At 43.0% G+C, this 19,136-nt stretch overlaps 2 protein-coding genes across 4 annotated transcripts; one reads left to right on the top strand and one right to left on the bottom strand.

Moving 5' to 3' along the window:
* Positions 1-2,743: 2,743 nt before the first annotated feature.
* On the bottom strand, positions 2,744-7,181 carry thtpa (thiamine triphosphatase). Of its 3 annotated transcripts, none has more exons than XM_062379822.1 (4): positions 7,036-7,181; positions 3,998-4,067; positions 3,287-3,769; positions 2,744-3,195 (listed from the first exon to the last, which is right to left on the bottom strand). In XM_062379822.1, exons 2-4 carry the CDS (start codon positions 4,065-4,067, stop codon positions 3,095-3,097), a joined length of 654 nt encoding a protein of 217 aa, XP_062235806.1. In that variant the 5' UTR covers positions 7,036-7,181; the 3' UTR covers positions 2,744-3,094. The 3 variants fall into 3 exon arrangements, with proteins under 3 accessions (XP_062235806.1, XP_062235805.1, XP_062235804.1); XM_062379821.1 differs by lacking the exon at positions 7,036-7,181 and adding an exon at positions 5,739-5,867; XM_062379820.1 differs by lacking the exon at positions 7,036-7,181 and adding an exon at positions 5,515-5,674.
* Positions 6,170-17,749, top strand: zfhx2 (zinc finger homeobox 2). The gene is made up of 5 exons (XM_062379817.1): positions 6,170-6,260; positions 8,231-8,389; positions 9,579-9,639; positions 9,845-13,998; positions 14,672-17,749. The coding sequence occupies exons 1-5, from the start codon at positions 6,255-6,257 to the stop codon at positions 15,107-15,109; spliced, it is 4,818 nt and encodes a 1,605-aa protein (XP_062235801.1). The 5' UTR covers positions 6,170-6,254; the 3' UTR covers positions 15,110-17,749.
* The last annotated feature ends 1,387 nt before the right edge of the window (positions 17,750-19,136 follow it).

Genomic DNA, 19,136 nt, shown 5'->3' with positions numbered 1-19,136 from the left:
CAATAACAATATGATCTCACTAAATAATGACACCGAGGAAAAACCCAAAGGTAATTGTTGTGTAACAACAATGTTACAAAGTACTTACACAACCTCTCCCCTGGTGCTCATAGTATTTTTCTCATTTAATCTTTATATGTGCTTAATTTTATAATACACCACAGCAAATTCCTTGTTTTTGTAAACTTGCTTGACAATAAAACCAGTCCGATTCAGATTCTGTTTACACTGGAAATACGGGGAAATGGCATAAACAAGGAACAGAGATTAAAACGTGCAACTCACTGAAAATAGTCACTTATCAGATGAACGATGAGGGAACGTGTTCACGACGAACAGAATCTCTCCTGCTCATCTACACACAGGGACGACCACGGCGCTGTGTTTATTAAATTCGACATCGTGGACGATTCACAAAGCATCTGTGCAACACATCTTCCCTCTGAAGAGGCCCACCTGTCAGGCTCTGCTGAGCAATGTTATTGATCCTTTTACGTTTCAGTTAACTGACTCAGAAACTGGGATCTTAAGAGCCAAAGGTAAAAAGCTATTGTTTTTGGAAACACTGAGACAAAAGTCTGCATGTGTTTAATGATTGCATTGTATTGCATGGTATTCTAGTGTGCTGTCTTTTGTACTTAGCTCCTTTTTATTTTATTTTTGTGCGGTTATGGACCTAAGAGTATGTGTATGTAAATCATATATAATGTTATTTGAAGACGAGTTAGGCGTTAACAAAGTGGACGCTTTACCTCCCCCCCTTCTCCTTATCTCTTAGGTGGCCCATTTATGATCTTGTTGTTTTTTGGCTCACTTGTGGTGACTCCAGGCTGTTGTCTTTAGAAGCTGGTTTCACCACCAGTCGATGCCACTCGTCATTTCTGTTATTTTCCTGGGTGTGACTGTCAGGGTTAGTGGAGGTGAGTGGGGAGCAGCATTTTTATGCATGCAGATTGACTATCGAACCTGGCTTTGGGTTAGACATGTGTAAACATTAGGGGATGCCACTGTATTTTACATATCTCTTTTACTCATGATTGTGCTGATTGTGCCTGTGACAAAGTGACACATAATCACTCCATGTTTGTTCAGCAAGAGGCACTGCGTTCTGCTGTGTTTTGTCTTCATGACAGTTCTAATGTGGCTGATGCAGTAGTTTCTTGGTAAAAACAGATATTTCGCTCATATAGAAAACACACATTTACAGCTAAAACTACAAATTCTACCTAACAGTGTATTATATGTTTATTACAACTGAAACTATTGAGCAGTTATGATTGTAAACTGCAGCTCTAGAGAGAGCTCTGGGAGAGGCGGTGGTCTAGTGGCAGAAACTTGGACTATGGGCAGAGAAGGTCTCTGGTTCTTCTCTGGTTCGACTCCACGGAGAGACAACAAAAGACGAACCTGGATTGATCTGTCCAAAAATCCAAGAGTCTCCCTACCCTGTCTAGTGCCCCTGAGCAAGGCACCTTACTCCCCCAACATCTGCTCCCCGAGCGCCGTACATGGTCGCTCACTGCTCTGTGTGTCCTGCACCAGATGGGTCAAAAGCAGAGATTAAATTTCCCTACCTGCATGAGTGTGTCTCTGCATGTGTTTGGGACTAATAAATGCATCTCTCTATCTTCTAAAAGCCTCTGCACTTAAACGCGTCCCTCCTCTGAATTTCTGACTCTATGTTTATAGCATTCATGTATTAATAAGCCTACGTGATTGCTGACGGGAAGAATCAGGTGTCGCTCTTTATAAACCTTTTCAGATTTCAATGCCGTTTGACATCAAGTCACAGTTAAATATGCAAACATGTTTTTGCATAGGACCTGTTGTAGTGGTGTGGCATGGTGATGCAGTGGCTAGCTGCGTCTTGGTTCAGATCTGAGAGGCAAAGTCACTCCAAAGTAATGCATCTGTCTGTACGTCAGCTGTGATTGGCTCCAGGTCCCCCTTGTCAAACCAAAAACATATTGATTCAGCATCAACATGCCGAAAGGAATTCTTTGGTAAACTGGTTGTATGACAGAATATTGTTTTATCCTCAGTAGAGATTATAAAAACTTCAAATGATATTTAACAGGCCTCCTCTTATTTTAACTTGAAAGAATAAAGATATGTTGCTGTATTTGTTATTACCTGATTTATCTTAAAGTCATGTAAGCACCACAAAGGGTTGAAAGGGGTTCTGTCCCATCTTAACCTTGAACGTCTTAAATACACACCCCATTGCTCCACCCAGACCTATTAAAAGATCTGGCAAAGGTTTTCGTCTTATTTTGAGACCGAGGTCCCTTTCATGAATACAATGCCCCCCTCCCTCCCCGACCCCTTCCCTTTTTATTTCTACTTGTCTTTTTTCTTTTTTTTTGTATCAATTCTAAAGTGGCATTTCATAATGTTGTTTTAAGGCGGTATTCCCTGGGAAATTGGTGAAAGTCTAAACAAAAACGCCCTCATCTGGCAACATTAAAGAAAGTGAAAGAGAACAAGAATAAAGTTCTCTCTCGGTCCATGTCCCATCGTTCCACCAATTTTCGTAGAAATCCTGAAAAACAAAGATACCAACGTACAGGGGCAAAATCTCAGGTAATTATTGAGGCATGAACATGGATTTAAATACTTTTAATTGTGAAAAACTTGACCTGAGTTGGAACTGTTGTTAAAAGAAAAGAGGAATGTTGCAGTTGTTGATTCCAGCACACGAAGCAGTAACTTCTGACAGAAGAACAAGTCTGAGACCATCAGATTGTGGTTTGAGAATAAATACAGTCACCAGCTCTTTATTTGGAGCTGTCTGTCTAATCATAACATCGCAGTACAAAACATTCATCATTGATGGTAAATGGAGAGTATGTCACCCTGTTTACTCTCAGTATTTACAGTCACTCTCCCACAACTGTTGTTTACAGTACATTGGACGATAGTGTTCAGGTTGAGAGGAAAGGGTCTGTTGCTTTACCAAACTTGAATGTACAGGAAATGTCTTGGAGACGCACGTAAACTTTGAGCATCCCTAATGTTACTCTCACATTTTATTTCATGTTTTCTAATAAATAATATCTCACTTTATACACAAGTGAAAACAATCAGTGGTCTCTCATAAAATGTGCACATTTAGCAATTTCGCATAGTGCTCTGGGTGATATGTTTTGAGGAAAACGCTCATTTTTCCCTCAACTCGCCGATCTCCGGTCAGACCTGTAAAGGATGACAAATGGAAATTTAATATCATGATACATGGTGCTCTATGCTTTTAAATGGCTGAGCGGGATGACAGCTTTGAGCTCACCCAGCTTTTGAGCAGTTCTTTCAATCTTCTCCAGAGCGGCCTGCACATCTCCACCCTCAGGTACGACCACCTCTAGCTCCCCCACATGGTAGCCAAAGTCTGCCTGGTCCAGATCTATCTGCACGCCCCCCTCCTCTAACGTGAATGACTGCCTCGTCGTCGTAAACTCGGCAAAGCATGCCAGATTCCTTCTGCTCAGCCAAGAGTCGTCCTGGTGTGAGAGGGCCTTCTCTGCGTCTCTGTCCTCACAAACGTCTGGGATGACCTCTGCCACTCTCAGCTGAATTTCATGCAGGGTGGTTATCTCCTTGTAGCGAGTGCACAGTACTGCCGCTCTACTTTGCTCTCCACTTGTCTCCTCTGCTGGACACTTGAGCTCCCAGCATCCTTTACGTTTACGCAGCCACATGTCTCTCAATGTCAAATCAAACTGGGGGTTGTCAAAATACTGGTCTTGAAACTGTTGCTGACCAACACAGACGGCTGAGGAAAGAAAAGATGGGGAAGAGAGATAGTTAAATAAATACCCAGATGGCCATGAAGTGTTTCTGCAGTTACACATCAACCAACCACAGAGACTAACACCGTTAGAGGTTGGAAAATAATTTCTGTGAACATTTGTAAGCTGACAGGGATCACTGCATCGGATAAATAACTGGACTCTAAAATTACCCATCTGTTAAATGTGTGGTAGACAAATTTAACACATACCCCCGATCTCCTCCAGAGTCTTCAGAGTGTCAGCGTCGCATATAAACTTTCTCTCCACTTCCAGGCTCATCTGAAATGGACACAGTGTCATCAACACCGATGTCACTGTAGGATCAGGAGTCCGGCTAAATTACCTCTAACCTGCTTCAAGCCTTTACAGTCAGTAACCTAACAGGCAGGTGTATTATATATTTTTTCTCTGTACTGAAAGGTATACATTTTAAACTTTTTATCATGATAATAACAAAAGAACAACACAAATAAGAATAGACTGCAATATATGCTACATTATAGTTTTTCCCAAGTTTTTTAGGAAATAATTTATGTTGTAAACACCATTTACCCCGACACTAACTTGAATGTATAAAACAGTAACCAGCGGAGGAAATTAACAATGCATAGTACGGAAAGTACAGCTTTGTTGAACCTGAGCCTAACACAATATTTTTCTTTACACTGTATATACTGGTTTAATCACATTTACATTGTTTCTATATATTGTGGTATATTTCTATGTCTTTATAATCCTTCACCCATGTACTGCATACTTCTTATGTGATGTCTTCTGCTGCTGTAACCTTTCAACTTTCCCCCATTGCGGGACTAATAAAACACTTCTTATCTTATCTTAACTCTAGTGCATTATTTGTATAAAAGATTTAAGTTGTTTCACGGGATAGTGCACTTTATTACCCCCTACAGCTTCAATTACTATTTACTACTAAAATAATACACAAAGACAGTTATGCACCAACATAATAATCCTATATAACCAGGTTATGTTTTTTTATTCTTCTTCTGGAGGTGTATAGTTTTTTATGTTTAATGATAATAATAATGATAACATTAACAACATTTTTGCAATAGACTACAACATTTACCACAATACTAATTTGAATGCATTATACATAAACTAGTGAAAATAACTATGCATATTTATTAATCACTATACAGTAAGTACAGCTTTACGGACCTGGAATGTACATTGTCGTTAATTACCCTGAAACCGCAACAGTTAGTGGGCTGAGTAATTTATTACTAATGTAAAATGTAAAGAATTTGAGATATAAATAACTCATTATGGATACAATTAACAACGTATAAAGCATTTAAAAAAAACTCAACTATGCAATAATAATAATAATAAACTCTCTGTTTCTTCCTCTTTTATGTGACCCCTTACTTGTAATGGAAACTATTTACATTACTACTGTTACTTATAGCCTTACCTTGGTATTTAACCTAGATTTCCCAAACGTGCAATCACAGATATTCTGTTAGCTATTAATGCTTATTTCCGAACCATTTACTACTATAACCTGTTCGTCACTGCTTTGTTAATATTAAGTGCACAGTTGCACGTTGATGTAAAGTGATATTTCTAATCAGGCTTGATTTATTCAGCCCACGCAGCTAATGCAGGGTCATGCCACGAACTCCGAGTAGCAAATCCACAAACTCAACCGCGGGGCGTTTTAAAAAGCCCGTGAAACAGCGCGCACTGCGCCCTCACGCACCTTCGCAGGTCAGGTTCTGAGATCCGTTTGTTTCGGCGTCAAAAACGGAGCGATGGACCAAATCGGGCAGCTGCAACACGTCAGCGAAAATATAATTCTGCACAGGCGCATTGGCGGACAGCTAAGGGGAGTGTTTAGGAGCATCACCTCTGCTGCCCCAGTAACGCAGGCAGCGGGGGCAGAAATGGAGCCGATTTAATCCGCCCTGCTCCGTCAATATTTACCCCGGTAAGACCCTCCTTCACACGGGACGGTTAGGCGAGGAAAACACGAGAGGCCAGGCCCACCATCCAGCTGTCATAAGGGTCGCCATCGCGCCCCGGTGCAGGCGGGCGGGTGGGACGGGGGACTTCACTCCTGTTCACCTTTAACGTGAGAATGAGGAAGGTTTAATATTAAAGAGAGGGGCGGAGATAGGAGGGTGGGATCAGCGTAATCCGCGGACTCTAGCAGATCCAGGCACTGATCAGGGATCGATGATCGCCGATCAGCACTGATAATATACCGCTATAAGAGGGATATTTGGGTTATATAAGGCTTTATCTCCGTGTCCCCTCTCTGAATGTCAGCAGCGAGCCTAGGGGGGAGCTGTGGTCTGTTTACTACAGGGGAGAGGGAGGGGGAGCGCCGGAGAGGAGGAGGGAGGAGGAGGAGGAGAGGGGAGGGCAGGAAAGAAAACTTTTCACTTCTGAGGAGCCACGGAGGAAGCGTGTGCGTGTGTGCGTGCTGGAGCGGAGACCATGCAGGTAAAACGCATTAGCTAATTGCTCTCAACTTAATTAAACGCGCTCCCCCGATCGATCGATTGCGCTGCTTCGTGCGGGAGAGTGGCCTGCGACCGCCGGGGCACCGAGGGGCGACGGCGGCGAGCCTGCCGCTGACCCATTCCCCCTCACGAATCCAACGTTAAATCCAAACTTTTTTTTTTTTCCTCCTCCGTCTCCTTCGCCCTGCTCCCTCCCGACACCACCCCCACCGTCGGGGCCCGTGCCTCCGCGTTCGGAGCTGGTGTGTGTGCTTCTTCTTCGGAGCCAGTTACGGCTGAAATCATAGTTTACATGGACATGTGTTGCACCGAAGTGTTTTTAAGGTGTGGATTCCAGCGCTAGGACGCGGCTACAGAGGGTCGGCTGGGCGGGGGGGGTATGTGTGAGAGGAACGGGGGGAGGCAGTGTTTTCTAACACATCTGTGAGCGGAGCCACGTTCGTTAATTAGACGGCGGTGTAGGCCTCGGTCTGCGCTCGGCGGCGGCGGTGGAGCGGCGCTACACGTCCTCAACCAGCGGGGCACGGAGCTAACTCGAGGCCGAGGTTTGTGACCCGGAGTCGGCGTGTGTTTGTGCTTTTCTCCCTCCTCTACCCCGCTGAAACAGTCGGTTGTTGCTGGAGCTGCAGTTCCCACCTGGACCGGGCAGAGTTTTTCCGGAGGGAGGGGGGTGCAGTTAATTATCTGTCTGCTAACAGGGCTAGCTAGCAAAGTCACACGACTGTTCCCGAGCTCCTGGTTCATTTCGGGCTTACGAGTGTTTCAGCGGAGAGGAACGGCCGCCAGCCCGATCCGACGCCTGTCACGCAGAAGTGAGTGGCTCTCACTGCGGGGATTATCACCTCTCCACTACGGTACCAGCTCGCACAGAAACACCGCTGTAATGCGACGTTTCAGCCGCCGATCAAGCCTAGCTGCTAGCTAATTGATTCATCTCCGCTCGGCATAGCTAATTAGACTTCTCGTTAATTAGCCAACTACGCTCGAAGAGGCGTCAGTCTAGCGCTGTCTCGGCTTTTAATTATGAGATGGTGATTAAGGGTGGGTTATAAAGATGGTACAGTGGGCAGATGCATCCGCGTCGGGACATTATGTGGTCGTATTACCCCTCGCTAGCCTGCTAATTGGCATGAGGAGGAAGTGAGAGGACTGTAGCTGTGGTGGCGTTCAACTGCTGTCCGGCTGCAACGCGGGTTATGGATGTTTGCAGCAGGTTGAGAAAAAAACAACCCCAACAGAGCTGCGAGGTCTGCTCTCGACTTCACTGCTCCGAACTGGAGCCAAGTATGATCTGGGATCCCAGTTAACATGTTGACCACATGCTCGGTCAAACCGAGTGGGAGGGGGCACTGAAGTGATTGTGAATTGTCAAGCGGCACATGTTATCATTTGCCGCTTGTCCCCCAGTCTGTTCTGCATTTATTAAATTGATGTGCTCACGTGATATTGGCTCATTGTGCGCAGTGAGATTGAATGCGAAGGAGTCTGACACAATGGTATTTGTTAAATCTGGAGCCCAGTTTATTATGGTGCATCGTAAAACCCGCGGCAATCATTAGATGGGTCCTCCACTACTTTTCAAAGACAAGTGCTTTATTGTGTGATTTGAGACACTCATTCCAGACAAAATGTTGGGAACCTCCCTACAAAGCGTGGTTAATGTTTAGAGAAACCACAAATGAAGCTTTAAAAGACTGCAGGATTGAGATACTGAGCGAGGGTTAGGTTGACTGTTACATGCTGATTGAAGAAAGGACTTGCAGATCGGGGCTGCGCATGATAATTGCTGGGCACAAATATGCTTTTGTCTTAAAATTGGTCACATGAAATTACTTTCTTGCATCCCATATGGCCGCCTTGTGAACTCCTTTTTTATATAGTCTTTTTGTGATCAACATTTGCTGCTCCAGAATTGAGAAGGATTCTCTAACATGCTCTTGTATCTGTCAGGAGGAGTCTGGAGAGACACTGAGCAGTGAAAGCAATGGGGTGGCAGAGTGGCTGTGCCCCCTCTGCCAAAAAGGCCAAACAGACAGATCCTTCCTGTCTCTGCATCTAACCGAGCAACACAGTGTACTTCCATCTTGTGTCAACAGACTGCTGGACATTGTAAGTATGGCTGGGTGATATGTCCAATGTATATATCCTACACATAGTATACACCCTGAAGGGTGCGACATGGTTACTCTGGGTTATACATGACTTTTGTACATATTGTTTAATGAGTCCCCTTGTTGCTGGTTTATGAAAAAGTGTTGTGCAAACGCATCATAATTTGTAGCTCTGTGGTTAAATTGAAGTTCTCCTTTTTGGTAGGGGTTGATTTCAGCTTCATTTTTTAGGTGTTTTGTGGAGAGTTGTAGAGGATGACAAGAAATCTCGGGGACTAAATTTAAACAATGGTCATAAATAGACTCTCAAAGTTTTGAGGTAACTTAACACACATTATCCTCACCAAAGAGAAGTGACTTGTCTAACTGTTCTTTTTGTTATTTTGTGTAAAATCTGCTGTATCTATGAGAAAGAATCCTATAGCTTTGTTAATCCCTTTCTGGTCACACATATACTATATTAAACAGGTTACAAAGAATAGATGCACTGGAAAGTTTGTTTGTCTAGTACTTGTTTATAATATATTATTAGTGCAATAACATAGTTAAGGGCTTATCAAATTTTTTTTGAATTAGTTTATATTTTATCAAAATACAAGGATTTATATCTAACCTAATGACAATATGCAGATTTTACTAAAATTATCCAACAACTTCAGCGTTGTGTTATTTGATGGTTTGCTTGTTGACATTGTGATGTGAACGTAATGAAATCTAAATAAAATGAAAACATACATTTACACTTATTATGGCATAATCTCTTGATACATTAAAAATAAGAAGTTTGAGTTGTGACTGAAGGAGATGTTTTCATGATTTATTTGTGCAGGTTAATTTAAGGCTGTCAACACTTAATGTTTATTATTGTAATTATTGGATTAGTGCTTAAAGGGCTGAGTTAATATCACAAAAATAAACATGTCTGTGAACTCATGATTGTATTGGGTCCATGAAAGTTTGTTATGTGTTTAATATGGAACTAATGCAGTGATTGAATTGATCAGACAGTTTATGACATACCTTTAGGAAAATGTGTAAATCATAGGCTAGCCAAGCAACCTATGTATAACATCAAATTTCAGGCTGCTCAAAGAGTTGGTAGATTTATACTCATCTTAAAGGAACCGGTTGAGAGCAAAGTTTTCTGTGGTGATTTTGTTGACTGTCTCCTTTTATTGTTTTTACAGGCTGTTCTGAAACAAAGTGCCAGTGGAAAAGCAGAGCACAAAGGGGCTCAAAAGTCTTCAGGTAAGCATTGACCACTAATAACACATGCTGATTATTGGATGGGTTTGTAGAAAGTGGACCTTTCTTAAATTATCTTAGTTGTACTTTAGAAATTCAGACTGGAAAGGTTCTGAGGAATATATGACATTTATTTGCAGGGGAAATATTTCAACAATGTTGAATTTACTAAAACATAAAAATGTAACCTTTTATTCTCCTTTATCAGATTCTGAAGCCTCACAATCAAAGCCTGCTGTAGACGGCGGTTCAGAGCCCTGCCAATCAAGTGAGAATTCAGACGCTACCCTGACAGTTGGAGACAAAGAGATGGAGGAAGAGAAAATAATGGAGAAGGAGGGATGCGAAGCTGAGACCGAGCCAGAAGAGGAGGGAAATCAATTGACAGGAGCCAAACAGCAAAATGCAACTGAAAACACAGAAATCCCAGACGCCAGCGAAAAGTCAGTTGGTAAAAATGGTGTGCCAGCTGAAAATAACACTCGGTCATTCAAATGCAATGCCTGTCTGGAAAGTTTTCCTAGCAAAACTGCCTTGAGCGTTCATTACAACTCTACATCCCACATTCAGAGGATGACAACAGGCCCTGCAAAACAAAGTGGGGAAATCGATCCCCAACCTCCCGCAGTTCCTGTTCTGTCTCGGCCATTTATATCAAACAAACCCTACCAGTGTGCTGTATGTAGAGTCTCTTACAATCATGCCATCACCCTTGAGAGCCATATGAAATCTGTCTTGCACCAGACTCGCAGCCGGAATGCTGGAATTGTTGCACAAGCTGCAAACAGCGCAGCGGCCACTGCTGGTTTAGGAGGCAGCACCTCAGCTGCTCCAAATGCTGGACTGAGCACATCTGGAAGTGCGTCCACTCAGCTAGTGACCACCACAAACTGTACGGCTCCTGGAACCGTGATGGTGACTACTACAAAAGACGGAGAGCAAATTCAGACTGCACAAGTGGCTCCCTCCCTCCTCACCTCCCCTGTGGCCTCAGCTCAGGCAGTCTCCGCCTTCCTCACCCTCTCTCACTCCCTCCTCCCCTCCTTGTTTGCTGCCGGTGCTGCTCCTGGTGCAGCCGCACATCAGCTCGTGCCTCAGCCACAAATGGTCATGCCCTTGATCTTGAACGGGCTGCAAGCCCAAACTCAGCAGCACCAAGAGAACCAGCAAGGCCAGCTCTTAACCCAGTGTGTGCCATTTGTAGGTCTCAGCACAGCCCAGCAAGCCCTCCTAACCCAAAGACTTAACAGCTTACAGAGCCAATGGCCCTCTGCAGGACTTCCAACAAACATACCGCTCTGCCCAGAGGAGCAAAAACAGACTATAAAGTGTGAGAGAGAACAAGAGAGTGAGGAGATGGTCTCGGCTCAGATTAAGGACAGGGATAGCAGAATGACAGATGACTTGGAAACAGAGAAAGTTAAGGAAAAGGACACCAAAGAAGTACAGTGTCCTGATATAGAAAGAAAAGTGGCTGCTGAGAATAGTGACGACAACAGTGGGAAGGCACATAGAGATAGCACAACAGATGGAGACCGCTCGACTAATCAGTTGGACCTGGAAGGTGATAAAGCAGCTAGCCTGAATCTCTCCCCAGCGGGCACAGAGAAAAGCCTCCGCAATAACAGCTTCTCGCCTTCTGCATCTGTGCCCAGCAACGCAACCCTCAGTCCTGTTAATTTAAACCTTACGCTTAGTCCTGATTCTACCCCTCAAAAATCACAATCTGGGACTAGCCCTTGTTGTTCAGTTGGCACCCCAAAATCCAGTCCAAGTACAAATGCCTTAAATAACAACCAAATTCGATCCCATTGTAATATAATAGGATCAATTTATAAAGACCTTCCCGTGCTGTCAGAGTTCCAGTCTGAGGTTCTCATGGCGTTCTTTGAGTCACGTAGCGAGGCTGATGCTGCAAGTCCTCCCCATGAAGACTGTGAGGCGCTGGGCAGAGAGGTTGGGCTCTCCGAGGATGAAGTACGTAGGTGGATGAGACAAGCGCGACATGCCAGACAGAGGCAAAGGGCAACAGAGGCTGACCACCTGCAAGGTTTGGCAGGATTTACAAGGCACTCCCAGAGTTCTGACAATGATTATGATGACGAGGAAAACTCACTGATTATAGCAGAAGGCGAGGATGCTGAAGCTTCAGGGAGTCAGGCAATAGATTTGTCTCGTACAAGAGGGAAACGCAGACAGAGGGATACTAGAATGGAGGGTCGGAGAGATTCCTGTCTCACTTCTGATTCGGAAAATGAGGTCTACACCTCTGTCATTGTGTCTGATGAGGAAAGTCAGAGTGGGTCTGTGAGGGAGGATACTGAGAGCCCTGCTAAAGGTGAAGCACAGCGGGAGGTCCATGGTGATAAATCAGTTGGAGGAAAGGTCTTGCGCTCTACAACTGTGTTTCTCTCTGATGCCGAGGAGGAGTATGAAGATGAGGAGGGTGGAGGAGGTCAGAGGGCCCGTAGGAAAAAACGAAAGGGGGAGTTTGAGCGCAATGAGGTGAAGGTCAAGAGGGAGAGACTGGACTCAGATGTGGATCTCGAGCTGGAGGCCCAAGGGGATCCTCCAAGTTCACAGTCCCAATCATTGGATCATCCTGGGATTGCCACCAGTGCTTTGCATTCACTTCCATTGTCCCTCGCTCACTTTTCTACTCAGTTTCTCAGCCCATATGTCCTCTCTCTTGCTCCCTCAATGATTGGAGATGGGAACAAAGTCCCAGTCTTTACTAATCCACCAACCATCACACGCTTCTCAAGCTCCCTTCTCTCGCAGTCCCTCTCCTCCCACAACCAAAACTCTCATTATCTGTCAAACGGCGGGGACTGTGAGTCTGCCCTGGACCTCAGCATGGGGAAAAACAGCTCAAAATCGGCTTCTTCCTCCCTGGCTGATAAAATTGCAGCACAGAAGGGACAGCTGCTGGATGGGCTTGGCCTGAGGCCCACATCCAAAGGTCTGGTTGTCGTCCAAGTTAAGCCTGAATCTGTTAGTGCCATGCCCTCCTCCAACAGCAGCATGAGTCTGGTCAACTGCAGTAACATGACAAAGTCTAGTATTTACATGAGGGCAACAGAGAAAATGAATGCAACATTATTGGAAAGGGAACATGTGAAGGAAAAGGAGAGAGACCAAGACCAGCAGCAAAGAAAGGCTAAAGGAAAAAGGTATCGGGACATGCGTCGTTCAAGAACCATCATTCAAGCTGAACAACTTGACATTCTGTATGGCTGCTATTTCAAAGACCCCAATCCTGGGAAGCACGAGTTTGAACAGATTTCAGAGTGGGTCCACCTACCAAAGAAGGTGGTTCAGATTTGGTTCCAGAACATGAGGGCAAGGGAACGAAAGGGTGAGGTCAGGTTTATCAGTGATGGCACTCTGGCTGCGGTTGGCAAGCCTCTCATCAAGTTTACCTGGCCTCTCTCCAAACCCATATTCTCCAACAAGCCTGCTTCAAACAATACTGTGTCCATAGGAACTTCTCCCATTGTGCGCACGCTTATCAAGACTGAGCGGGACCCTGTAAAAGAGCTGGGCAAACCAGCTGTGGTGAAAAAATTCATCCCAGTTCCCATAAAGCCTAAAGAGGTTGTTTCTTCTACTGTGGTCTCTCCTTTGAGCAGCAGCAGCATATCTGCAGTGCCAAAGATCAAGCTTGAAACCACCAGCAATGTTACTATGGTCAAAGTTGCACCCAAAGTCAACACTCCTAGCCCTTTAGCCCCACCCAAGGATCCAATCCCCATTGCCCCACGACCAGCCCAGAAACGAAAACTAGAGGAGAGTGACGAGGAAAAGACTGATGAAGATAGAGACAATGAGGATGAGATTGGTTCGGGGCCAGGGAGTATTAACCGCATGGTGCCCAAGTTGACCCCCATCAACAACAGGCTTCCTTCCACGATGGTGGTGCCGCAGAAACAGAATGGGCTGAACTACTGGACCCCCAAGGTCCCCATAAAGATCAACACTCTATCAAGAGAACAGCTGGCTCTTCCCACACATACGCCTCCTCGCACCATCCCCCCACCCCCCACCCCCAGCATTGCACCAGTTAGCCCGAACACCCCCAGCTCTGCCAAAGCAGCCAGCCCCTCAACCCCAGTCGTGGCTAAATCGAGTCCAACCGAGAGCGGCTTTCTGTCCCACTCATCCAGCCGTAGGCCACGAACACACTTGTCCTGCCTACAGCTGTCCATCCTGCAGTCCTGTTACGAGACCTGTGCTCATCCTAATGCCATGGAGTGTGAGGCGATTGGGTCTGAGCTCAGTCTGCCGCTCAAAGTGGTGCAGATCTGGTTCCAAAACACAAGAGCCAAGGAGAAGCGATGGAGGTTGCAGCAAGAAAAATTGGTAAGTGGAATTGAAGCTTAATTGTACAAACTACAGGCCTTTATGCCTATTACCATTACTATGCCATTATTTCACATTGGATATTGATTTTCATTTAATTTGCTATATTGTCCACCTACTTTCATTTCAAACAAACCATTAATCACCTACTGCACATCCCTTATTTAAATTTTATGTTTAATTTTCTTTGACAGAAAAATATTTGACTTCTGAAAATATAATCATATTTTGATCATATTTGGTATTAATGTAACTTTGGTGTCATATAATTATAGAGAGACCTAATTTTGACAAATGTTCAAGTAGTCACACTTTGTTATCATAGAGAGAAAAATATATTAAATAAAAAAAAGCACTTAAATGCATAACTCTGCCAATGCTATACAATGATACGTGTCTGTCTTGCTCTTTTCGTAAAACAAAACTCCTAAAACAACACCCCATGTCAAATATTTGTTACACAAATGTATATGTTTTTTTTAATGAAAATTAAGAAAAAAGCCATTATACATTTCAGTATTGCAGTTTAAAATGCTGGCATATAAACAAAGACACGGGTGAAATACAAACTTCTTGGTGGAGGTAATTAAATGCATATTGGCTTTAAACAGTCATGGCCTTAAACTTGTTCCCTCTCTGTTCCTGTCTTTCCACCCCACCCTCCAATTCCCAGTCTCCTCTGTCAGGTGGAAAGGTGGACATGAGCTCAGGAACCTACTTGCAGTACAACGCTCTCAAAGCTAATCGTCCCATCCTTCCCAAACCAGTTCATCTCACAATAACTGAACCTGAAGCTTCCCCAGTGGCCGGCCAGCCGGTGCCAAAGGAAACCCTGACAGGCCGCTGCGATGCCTGCAACGTCTCTTTTGAATCCCGAGCTGCAGCAAGGGCCCACGTCTTCTCCCCACGGCATCTGGCAACCCTGAGAACCACTAACTTTGGCCAACCAGCGACAACCGTCAACAAGAACGGCACCGGTAATGGCGGACCCGGAAGTGCTGCGCCGGGCTCGCAGGTCTCTCATTCCACTCCAGTAACCAGTTCGGGCACTGGTTCTGGAGGGGAGATGGTTATTGAGTCGCCTCCACCAACGGCCACCAGCAACAGTTAAAAGACTCAGATCACAATTGGTCTGCACACTGACTTTTCTTGGACCCATTTGGGCTCCTCAGATTTTAATAAACAAAATTGAGCACTAATCAAAAGCTAATATTGTTTAGTTTTTGAAGTTGGCTCCGCTGCACCCGTTATCATTTGCTCAACCTTCACTGTCTCCACATAATCTACACCTGGAAATTCAACACAACAGCAGACTATTTCCATGCTGCTTCCCACCTAATCAGCTATTGTCTGATTAGTGATGAACGCGTCTCAAGTTTCCCCTCGTTCCTAATGCACACTTTATCCAAACTTTTTTGGTCCTAACCCTGTGGTTATATAAAACCTTCCTTCTGTGACCTTCCCATAATTTGTAAAGGCACTCAACTTGCCATGCTTGAGCTGTCCTACTCTAAAGACTGATGCAAAAGTATTTCCTCTTTGGAAGTGGCCATTTGATGGTGGGCCCAGAAACACTTTTTGGGATTATAACTCGAGATATTCACATCAGTAACTCCCAGTTTGCTCCTGTGGAATTGCTTTTCTTACACCTCCTTTCATCTCTAGAGCAAAGATTGCTTGGAGAAAACGGGACTGGACTGAACCATTGAAAGAGGATTAACTGGTATTGACTGTCACCTTTTAATTTGCTATGGCAGTGTGATCAGACAAGTGTTGTGTCTACTGACTTGGGATATATAAAAAAAGAGGTACTTAAGAGAGAATGGGGCTGTTTAATTGTCCCCTTTTACCTGTTTGCAGTTTTCACGACAATCCAAATAGACAGGGCAAAAAGAGGCTGAGGAACCTAGACTCCTGGCATACGGCACTTTGACACATTTTACATAGTTTGAAAATGTTTTTAAGCATTCTAATGCAAGTGTCTTTTTATAGAAAGACACTAACGCATTTTGGATGATTTTAATATAAATCACGTGAAATAAATTTGTTTTTCTAGTGTAACGAAACATGCTTTAGGTGTGAGAATGATATGTTGAGGATAAAAAAAACCTGGGGGGAAATGGTGAAGAGCTCTGTTCCAAAATGTCTTCAAATGCATTTCTGGGGGGAAAGTCTCTGAATGTCGTATTCTTTATCTGGGACATAAGGAATCCTGCCTGTAAAGTTCTCATTGTCCTCTTGGCCAAGGATTAGAACTACCACCTCTTTTGCTTTTACAACAATTTGGTTTGATCCTGTGGATTTTTTACTTTTCACCCAAATGTTTAGATGTCATGTTGGAATACAGCTCTTCAAACCTGTTGGAAGATGTTGTCTTCACCTAGTGTGGATGTAGAAATATGACGGCCTTAAGAGGAAACACCACCAGGTACATCAGCCTAAGCCCAGGTGATCATTGTGTAATGTTAGTGAATTTCATCCACATCTGGAAGGGTCGGATTGATTCCACAAAGTTTTACAGTTGTTTTCCATGAGTTCTGTGCATAAGACAAAGTTATGGTCTCCGTTCTATTCAATTCAGTATTTATACAAATGACAATACAAGCAATTAAAAATCGGTTTAACCGATTTTTATTTAGGTCAAACCCAAACCTCTATTGTTAAAAGAATGGGGCTTGAAATGGGCTGCTTCCCACATCTTTTCTGTCCCCGTTTTTTGGACTTTGCTAATCCTGGTAAAGCACGTGCTGTGAAGAGACCTGAAACAGTGAGTGACGTGGTAGAAAGTTGTTTTTACCAGTGTCCTTAAGGGACTAATGGATACTTCAGCAAATTGGGAAAAATTAAATGTGTTGACTGAGAGCTAATAAGATGGTGCTGTGTTGAAGGACACATAACATACTAGAGATGTTTTCCTTCAATTTAAGTTGTATATTAATGTTACTATTAATAGTTTTAACAAAAAATGCAAAATGAAAACGTGAACTTTTGTAAAGAAATATATTAAAAAAATAACTGATATTCCAAAGTAATCCTCCCCTTTGCTTTTCTGTCATTCAAAAACCAAAAAGCTATCTTGAGGTCGACAGAGAGCGGGAGAGGTGTTCATAAATGCAAACTGTAAAGGACATCCCACGGCTTGACACTTGCACTAGTCCACAATTTTTTTGCACAAGCTACAGACATTTTTAAAAGAACACAGCCATTAACACAACATTTAAAAGTCACTCGGTGTGGTTTTTCGAAATGAGGAGGGTAACAATGCGCTTTCAAAATAATAACCTGTACTCCTGTTGCAAACTGTATCTTGTCTGTAAAGCAAGGACTGCAGTGCTTGGACCTCAAGACTGGGATCTCACACACAAACACACACACTCAAACACACGGTGTTGCACTGTCCAAACTAGATAGGTTTTTATGGAGATCTGCTTTTTATTATCTTATGTTTTGTCACTTTGATTATCACTATTGTTATAACTGTACTACTACTTATACGATTTATCATTACTACTCATCACTGTTTTTTGATTATTATTGATCCATAATGGTTTAACGCCACCTCTGCTCATCAAGAGCATGGTATTCCTTTGAATATTGAACAATAATAGTGGCAGTGTTGTTATGAATTGTTAGATTTTTGATTAAGCTTATTTTTTTCCTCCTCACTTGTACCTGCCTTTTTGTGTTTGGTCTCCATTATGCTTTCTTTGATATACAGAAAAAGAAATAAAATCAGTTGAACAACAAAGTATACCTGTGTGATTGCAGTGGCGCAGGGAAATGTATTATTTGCTCTTGATTTTGGGTTCACCACAGGTTTAAATTCATCATGTAAGCGGTGTGTGGTCACATGGTTTCTATGACAACATGAAATATTGGCTTGATATTTATGGTTTTGAGAATGAGAACCTCAGATCCTTGATTGCAGTCCAAATGAATCCCTGATTAAAGATGTAATTTAAATCCTGAATCTCCAAATTCTATAGCCAGGTTTACAGTTCTAGAAATTGTTTCAATAGAACTCTGTGCTGTAATTGGTTTCCTCTCCCCTTACAAAGGCTCTGGAACAGACAGGTCTCAGGAGATCTTTTACAAGCATGTCTGGAAAGAAATAAAAAAAACTACTGTATCAAGTTTGAATAGAAATATCTGAAACCTGTATACCTCCAACCACAATGCAAAAGGGATCACTTTCCCTAAAGCTGAACAAAGAGCCCAGATTAGTGGAAAACAGTAATACTCTTAGAAAGTCAGACTATAAACTTATAACCTACATTTCCACTGCTCGTCTTCAAACAAGGATTTTAAATCTTACTGCACAAAACACAATCCTGTTTCTTAAGGATAAAGCCACAATAATATAAGCCTGGTAATGGACATTGCTGAATACAGAAATGTAATTGTTTTACTATAAAACCTTTGACTGTTTAGGGCGTCTGCAGGGTTATTTCTGGTACGTAGAACATTCTGAAGTAAAATGTAGGAATGTAGTTGATGGACTATATCAGAATATAAGCAGCTGTGTCACACTGACAAACAGCCCTCTCAGCTTTAAGATGATTGTAGGAATCTCAGGGTTTCCCAATTTACTATATTTTTATATAAGCACCAGTAAAATGCAGTTTACCTTAATTGTCATGACATGAAAAAGCATTAAAAAAGCAAATGTACCAGGTACCTTACAAAGGACCAAAAACTAAGTCAGCCATTTAATGTACAAAACAAAAGGATAGAACAAGAGCAATTAAAAATGAAGAATAAAAATGCATGAAGCAAAATTGTCAGTGTATTAAACATAGATAGGAGTGTCTATCAACTTGCATTAATCTGACTGACTGTAAAGTAATTCCAAATTCATTTTTAAAATGTGTTAACCAAATCTCTGTATATTGTGTTCTGAGAAGTTTTTTTTACTGATTACAATGTTGCTGTTTCCATTTTTCTAATACTTTTTTTTAAACTCCCTTATACCTGTAGATCCTTTGAAAACAGAGTTCCTCAGATTAGATTTCCCGGCTTCTTTCTCTCAGAACAAATATGATAAACTCTCTATCGATCGAATCAACAATTGGCTCAACCAAATGATTTACAGCTGTCAGGGTTTGATCGACAGCAATCTAGTCCATTCAAAGCCACGC

Source organism: Platichthys flesus, chromosome 21, assembly GCF_949316205.1.
Source record: "Platichthys flesus chromosome 21, fPlaFle2.1, whole genome shotgun sequence".
Taxonomy (NCBI): domain Eukaryota; kingdom Metazoa; phylum Chordata; class Actinopteri; order Pleuronectiformes; family Pleuronectidae; genus Platichthys; species Platichthys flesus.
The sequence above is the reverse complement of the archived record's forward strand: the minus strand, read 5'-3'. Positions and strand labels throughout refer to the sequence as shown.